Source organism: Etheostoma cragini, chromosome 8, assembly GCF_013103735.1.
Source record: "Etheostoma cragini isolate CJK2018 chromosome 8, CSU_Ecrag_1.0, whole genome shotgun sequence".
NCBI lineage: Eukaryota > Metazoa > Chordata > Actinopteri > Perciformes > Percidae > Etheostoma > Etheostoma cragini.
This window is the reverse complement of record NC_048414.1, coordinates 28,103,662-28,111,394: the sequence shown is the minus strand read 5'-3', so window position 1 is coordinate 28,111,394 and position 7,733 is coordinate 28,103,662. Positions and strand designations below refer to the sequence as shown.

Genomic DNA, 7,733 nt, shown 5'->3' with positions numbered 1-7,733 from the left:
CACACACACACACACACACACACACACACACACACACACACACACACACACACAACCCAGAATTTGTCGCCAAACTCAATACGCTGATGAAGAGGAGGAGTTGAAAACTCCGGAAAACAATAAGTTGGAGTTAAGTTTTTTTTTTTTAACTACGCCTTCCAATGTCAACTTGAATGTAATCTATTTGATTACATACTAGTCTTGCCCGGTCGAGATGGCGGCGGCGTTGGGGCGCCCCGGTAGCTCAGCATGCGCCCCATAAACCAAGACTCAGTCCTTACTGCGTGTCGCAGCAACGGGCTGACACAGTCAAGGCAGCGTCTGTGTATCTATGACCAAAAAAGCTCCGGGACAACAATAACACAGTAAGTGGACCTTGAATTAATCTTGTTTCTTTTCAAACTGTGACTTCCAATATAAACTTTAACGCTAGTTAATTATCTTGTCAATTCATGCACACACACACGTGTAACTGGCGGGAACGAATTCCTAATCCATGTGCATGAATCAGAAAAACGGATTGAAAGTCCAGACCCCTGGCGGACTCAGGAGAGATCAGGTCAGAAACAAGATGGCCCGAGCTGTCTGTGGGCTGTTCAACCAAAAACAGAATAAAGAGATCTTCTTTTCCTTTCTGTGGCTCACAGCTTGGGATTCCCCTCACATCGCCCGTGTTAGCACCTCTGTTGGTCTGTTGACAGCCGTGTGCCTCTGATATTTGCTGTCTGCCTCAACAATCTTACAAAGGGCCATTTGGTGTGTGAAGCCGAGCCGGAGCCTTCGTCAGCAGCTGAGACTCTGCCCCTCCATCTTTCTCTCTCCATGCTAAAACAAACACTGCTGTTTTCATCACCCTTCAATTACTGCTCATCTGTGTGGATGAAAGAGAAAGAGAGAGAGAGAGAGAGAGAGAGAGAGAGAGAGAGAGAGAGAGAGAGTGTGTGTGTGTGTGTGTGTGTGTGTGTCTGTATTCCCTCAGCAGGAATTCCTTATCTCGTAATGACTAACTGGCACGGTTCAAGTGTGTGTCTTTTTAGTTGGGTGTGTTTGTACGGAGCGGGAGGCGAGGGGAGGTAAGTGAGCGTAAGAACAACCCGTTGCACTGAAGGGCATTGGCAAGGTAAACACACACACACACACACACACACACACACACACTCTTTGCTCTTGCACTGACAACAGAAGGTCTAGTCCAGCTGTTAACTCGGTCCTTTCTCCGTTCCCAACTACCAACGGCTGGGGAAAAGAAAATCAATACAGCATAGTATCACGATATTTTCAGCGGCAATATTGTATCGATACACAGGTGTATTATTATTATATTGTATGGATCTTTTATTATTTATGTGTTGGTCGTTTTTTCTGCTCGATAATTCCATTTTGCAGCAATAAAATTGAAGTGATATGAACAAACAGAGAAATGTACTGTATCTTTGTCGATAAAACAGATGTTGACAAAGTTTCCTTTTGGGGACGTCATTTGAAACTGGGAAAAATTTGAAGTTGGAAAAAAAGGTTATAAATTGCACTATAAATTTTGCACTATATCGCAAAATATTTCAATATGTTCAAAATTGCAATAACATTGTATGATGATATCCCCCGACTCATATCCTGGTTCTCCTTTCCATAAACAACATGAAAGCTCTGCATAGAGCCCCGCAGAAGTATAAATCCATCTAGTGTCGCTGCATACTGTAGGTAAACATATACTAACCTCTGGGACACCGCTCACTCTCTCCCTGGGGAACACTGGGGTATGAAGTCACTGTTCCAGGTCCACTAACCCCCTTCAGAGGCCATTAGGATGCCACTATATATGCAGCCGTGGCAGACAACACCCAGAGTGATGCACTGGTAGTGGCTTCTACAGGTTCCACTAATTATTACAACCCAAAAATATGAACTTTTGGAAGAAACAAAACATGTACAAACGATTCCTCTATTCCCAAGTGATCTCAGGCAGGAGTGATGCTGAAACTAGAGAAGCTAGTTTTCACCGGCGATGAATCACCAGATTCTACAGGCTTCTCCTCCAGTGAGCATGATCTCAGGAGATGTCATGGCATTAAGTCATGGAAGATCTTATATGGGCTATAAATGGAAATGTTGGTGTAAGGGTGGGGCTAGAAGATATTGGTAGCCGCAAAGTGTACTTTCTGTGGCATGTGTGCAACAACACTACTTTGCCTCCTGTGACGGCCCTTGCTGGCTGTGCGTCTAGTTGTTATAACACTGTACAACTTTGTTCAAAGTTTCTTCTGATGGTTGGAGAAAAAAAGGCCCCGCTTCTTGGACTTTGGCCATTCTTTGCTCTCCCTACTCTGCCAACACCAAAAGCCCTGCTTCTATTTTGTTTGTTCTATTGATCATTTTTGCATTCAATCCCCCTACACACATTTTACACACATCCACATTAACACTAGGGATGCTACTGATTTCCACACCTTATACTTTTGGTAATAAACACTTCAAATTATTGGCATCTTGTGTATCTTCCCAGTTTTTGTGATGGCCTAGAGCCCGATTCATGACAGTGGGGCCAAGTTAATAATGACATTCCCGAGTGGGTTCGACTTGTAGGTTCCGAGACTGGGGTAAAAAGTTGCACATGTTGCGGCGTTTTGATCATTTCTACATAAAAAATAACTTTAGTGACTAATCGATGATAAAAATAGCTTGTCAAAATATAGGCGATTATTTTGCGACAGTTGCAAATTTCAAATCAGTCAACTGACTCAAGTTGTTGCATTTGAAGCAGGAAGTTTTACATCCAATCACAGCAATGATGTTTCTAAATAAATCAGACAATGCACAGGCAGTGATATCCCTGCAGTTGTGGTATTGACAGGTCCTGAAATAAAATCCCAAGTTCTCTTCATCCGAGAAGAAACAGAGTAAAAATGCGATTGATTCCGAGATGAGACCAAGACCTTCAAAAAGTGGTTGAGACCGGTCTTGAGTAGCACAACACTAACAACAATATCTAACTCCTAATTTCCACCAGTCATGGAACGTCTGCGGATCACTCCGGAACGGCTGCGTCCCGACTCAACGTGGGTCCTCGTGACTTCAGCAGTCATGGCCGCAGCCGTTCCGCAACAAATCCGGACCTGGTGGGTGATGACGGACGGCGGAGCACGGAGCGGACACGCAGCCTTTCTGCAACTGGTGGAAATTGCGAGTAAGGTAGCTACAGTGTCGCTCTTTTCAGGAACATGTAACAATTTGGGCTTTATCAAGCTGTTGAACTTAGAGCTGCAGCAAATCATCAACTGATCAATAAGTCGACCGACAGGAAAATAATTGCCTATATTTTGATAAACCATTTTAATAATGGATTAGTAGCTAAAGTAATTTTCCGTCTTCATGCAAAACAAGACCTTTAAAGACATTACCTTGGACTATGTGAGAAACTGTTGAATAATGACCATTGTGACATTCACTTCTGCTCGGTCTCCTCCACGTACGGAAAAGGGAAATAAAAAAATCCTTACAAACTACAAAGTGAATTGTCCTCATCATAGAGTCCTATAGTGGCGTTAGATTTAATTTAAGTCGTCACACTCTACCTCCCGGTTCGCCGCTGGACTGAAACAACCTGACGAGCTGTTCAGCTTGATAAGAAGGGAGAGACATGGTGGAGAGAGCAGAGAGACAGAAAAGGTAGAGAAGGAAGAGACAATACGGAGGACAAAAGAAGGAAGAAACACTGACAGAATAAACACTAGGCTCTGTGTGTGTGTGTGCGTGTGTGTGTGTGTGTCAGAGTTTGCATGCAAGCGTGCGCGTCCATGCATGAGGAGGAGGACCAGTCAAATAATAAGATTGTTAATAATTCAGCTCTGATCTTGTGGTTGGGTGAGTAAGCACTTTACTGCGCCAGCAGATGACAGTCTGTGTCTGTGTGTGTGTGTGTGTGTGTGTGTGTGTGTGTGTGTGGATGATGACGGGGATGTCGGGCCCAGCTGGTCCCCTGTTCCTTAACAAATGAACATGTCTGTGTTCCTCTGTCTGTCTGTCTCAAACGGCTTCATAATAAATTCATGTTCGGGAACTGAACGCTTCATCATAAATTCACAATGTTCTTGTGTCAACAGAGCTTCCCTCCAAACTCTTTTTGTAGGGGAAACAATCTCTCCAACACCATCGTTGGACAATAAAGGTGGACATGTGGATAGTGTTGAAAAGACGTTTTTTTAAAACAGCTATATTTTAATGTGGGAAGAGAAGCTGGTTGTCTTCTTTTGCCACAGAGTGAAAGTGCATGCTGAGCACCGATGATCTTTTATAGGACAGCATGGCATTGAAAGAGTTGTAAGTCACCATGGTGACACCCTGCCTCGAGGACAGAGTCTAACTACCCACGACCACCGCGTGGCACGGCACAGCACAGAACATCTTAGGGTGCTTTCACACCTGAGCAGTTTGCTGAATTTGAACAGAACCCTGGAGCGTTGGGTCAGATGCAGGTCAGGTGCAGTTGGTATTGGGGGGTGTAAAAGCTCATTCAAACTCTAAAGGGAACCAAACCGTATCTCTTCTCTCCCAAGAGGTTTTTAGAGTTCAGTTCGCTTTAGTTGAAAGCACTCAAATATAGGCAGCAAACTAAACAAGCATTTGCAGTTTTAACCTCTTACTCAATTTACAGAGTTGTACATGATTAAAGAGATGATAATGTTAAGATCTATAAGCTACTGTGAGCACACATCCCTGGTCGTCTGTGTGACATCATCTGTCTCATCTGGCCCGCCCCCTCCTTGGCTCGCTGTCTGTCAGCTGCTCACGTTGTTTGGCTCGTTCTATTAGAATATTACAAACACTAAAGCAGAACCACACAACCCAAGTGATTAGAAGTTAGTTGTTGCTTCATCTTTCTCTTAATCTGTCCAACAAAGACAGCGGTTTCCTACCAATCGGAAGGTTGGTGCTTCAATCCCTGGCCCTGCAGTCCCATATCGAAGTGTCCTTGGGTAAGACACTGAACCCCAAGTTTCCCCCGATGCTGTGCCATTGGAGTGTGAATGTGTGCGATGAGCAGGTGTGTCAACGTTGCATGGTTCCTGAACTATGTAAAAGAGTGAGTAGTCGTTAAGACTAGAAAAGCGCTATATAAAATACAGCACATTATTTACAATGATTGATATTTGACAAAGTGCAGTGTGAGCGCTAACCCAATCAAAAGGAAAAGTGCAGCAATTTTGCAACTACAACTTCTGCTGGCTAATCTACTTAAACACGGATGCCATGCAGTGGAAACACGCCATAATATAAACTGTGGCATGTAAAAACTCCCTGAATCTCTCCACTAAACCAGAGAATATAGAACCGACCCTGTGGTACACCACTGCAGATCTAGGACTGTCTGGCAGATAGCCGCTGACAGTCTGCAACCGTTATCACACAGCACAAAGACCGACCTTGAGTTTTGGTTTTGACGGAAAATAGACGCACACCAGAAAGTAGCGACAATGGCAGGAAGTGTGTGTGAATGATACACAAACATCCACAGCTCCGGCCAGGAACAATTAGACTACATGATCTATTCTGCTTCAAGATATTCCATTTAGAAACTGACTTCAGCAACACATTCTCTCTCCCCTTCCTTCTTTTTTTTTCTGTTTCATTTTAGTTATTTCATTTAGTGTCACACAAAACATTATTATCAAAATAATTGGCCACTAATTTGATAGTTGAGAACTAATCAATTAACTACGCAACTCTATCAAAGAAATGATTTCATGTTATGGAAGGAAAAGAGACAAAACCCTCAATATTAATATATGTCTTTGTCTCCTGTTATGTAATTATGTTTAGCAAGATACAAACAGATATTGATTGAGAAGGCTGTTATGTGAAATATAATTAATTATCTTGAGAAAGCCTGGGAGAAGAGACTAAATGCTCTTTACCTAAATTATTTGTAGACATTTATTTGTATATACCGTTTTGGTGTTTTTTCAAATGTTTTGCTTATTTATGTCATTTTTTCTTCTTTGTTCTGTTATTTATGTATTTCTCCACCATTTTTCTATACGCGAGACTGGAAGATGTCTGTTAAAAGTCCCCTGACATGGTGCTCTTTGGATGCTTTTATATAGACCTTAGTGGTCCCTAATACTGTATCTGAAGTCTCTTTTATATAGACCTTAGTGGTCCCCTAATACTGTATCTGAAGTCTCTTTTATATAGACCTTAGTGGTCCCCTAATACTGGATCTGAAGTCTCTTTTATATAGACCTTAGTGGTCCCCTAATACTGTATCTGAAGTCTCTTTTATATAGACCTTAGTGGTCCCTAATACTGTATTTGAAGTCTCTTTATATAGACCTTAGTGGTCCCCTAATACTGTATCTAAAGTCTCTTTTATATAGACCTTAGTGGTCCCCTAATACTGTATCTGAAGTCTTTTTTATATAGACCTTAGTGGTCCCCTAATACTGTATCTGAAGTCTCTTTTATATAGACCTTTGTCACATCTCCAGCAGTCTAATTTGCTGTGTTCCCACATAAAGTGACATTTTCATGCCATCGGACCTTTAAAATCAGCTGGGGGGGGTCTTGTAATCCCGTATGGGATGGGCCAAATATTTGGCATGACACAGAAATGAAATAAAACTTCATCCATCCATTAATGTTTCGCCCCAGATTTACTTCACTTCCATACCTTGCCCAGTGGCTTGTTGCTGTTCTCCCAGCTCCTCTTATCCAGGGAGGGGGGCACCTGGTACACATCCTGCCCCACTCCTGTCCCCCCGGCCGGGGTCGCTCCCTGGCCAGGCCCTGAGCCTACAGAGGGGGGCACCTGGTAGATATCCTGGTACTGTCTCTGGGCCCGAGCCGGGGCCTTGCTGGGGGGTCCTGGAGGGAGTCCGCTCGGGCCAGAGGGGATCTGGTACACACTCTGTGGACTGGGTTTGGGGCTGTGGGAGGGAGGCATCATGTAGATGGAGTCAGCGTTGGGCTGTGCGGGGCTGGGGGTGGAGTAGGCCAGACGCATCGGCGTGTACTGTGCCGAGTGGAGGGGCTTGTTGGGATACCCGGAGGAGGAAGTAGCGCTGGCGGCCGATGACGGAGAGGGGGAAGGATGGGCGTAGGCGCTCAGAGGGGGGAGGGATCGCTGGGAGGAGGGACCGGAAGTGGCTGGCTCTGGCGTGGAAGGCGTGGCCTGCTGCTGCTGCTTGCTGTCGTACATGCCCACCAGGATCTTGAGGCGGTTGCCCGGGACGATGCCTTGGCGACCGTGGAGCGAGCAGAGCCACCAGCCATCCAAACCCTGCGTGTCCCGCTCCAACACCGTCATGATGTCCCCCTTACGGAAGGACAGCTCGTCCGGAGACTCCGCCACATTGTCGTACAGCGCCTTGGCGAGCACGTTCTGCAGGAGAAGGACAGGTAGACATTAGACACATAACGGACATTGTTGCCATGGAATGTTCGCTCTGCGAGAACAGATGGCGAGCAGCTGCAGGAGGTCATTCTTTACATGACGTACATGTTTAAAGCGTTTTAAATTAAACCAGAAAAGCTGGAATGTTCAGTCTTTCCCAATATCCCGTTGTACGCTCCTGATGATGTCATTACGTTACATGACATAACACTTCTACACGGGCGCCCAGATAGCTCAGTTGGTAGAGCGGGCGCACATTTAGAGTTACAGTGGTGTGAAAAAGTGTTTGCCCCCTTCCTCATTTCCTGTTCCTTTGCATCTTTGTCACACTTAAGTTTTTCGG

At 44.7% G+C, this 7,733-nt stretch overlaps 1 protein-coding gene across 4 annotated transcripts in view; it reads right to left on the bottom strand.

The window, feature by feature from the left end:
- bcar1 (BCAR1 scaffold protein, Cas family member) overlaps window positions 1-7,733 on the bottom strand; it is a 65,813-nt gene that overhangs the window by 13,587 nt on the left and 44,493 nt on the right. For all 4 annotated transcript variants that reach the window (XM_034878558.1, XM_034878562.1, XM_034878559.1 and 1 more), the window contains one exon: window positions 6,668-7,378. In XM_034878558.1, the coding sequence (XP_034734449.1) occupies window positions 6,668-7,378 (711 nt within the window). The remainder of the gene's footprint in view (window positions 1-6,667; window positions 7,379-7,733) is intronic.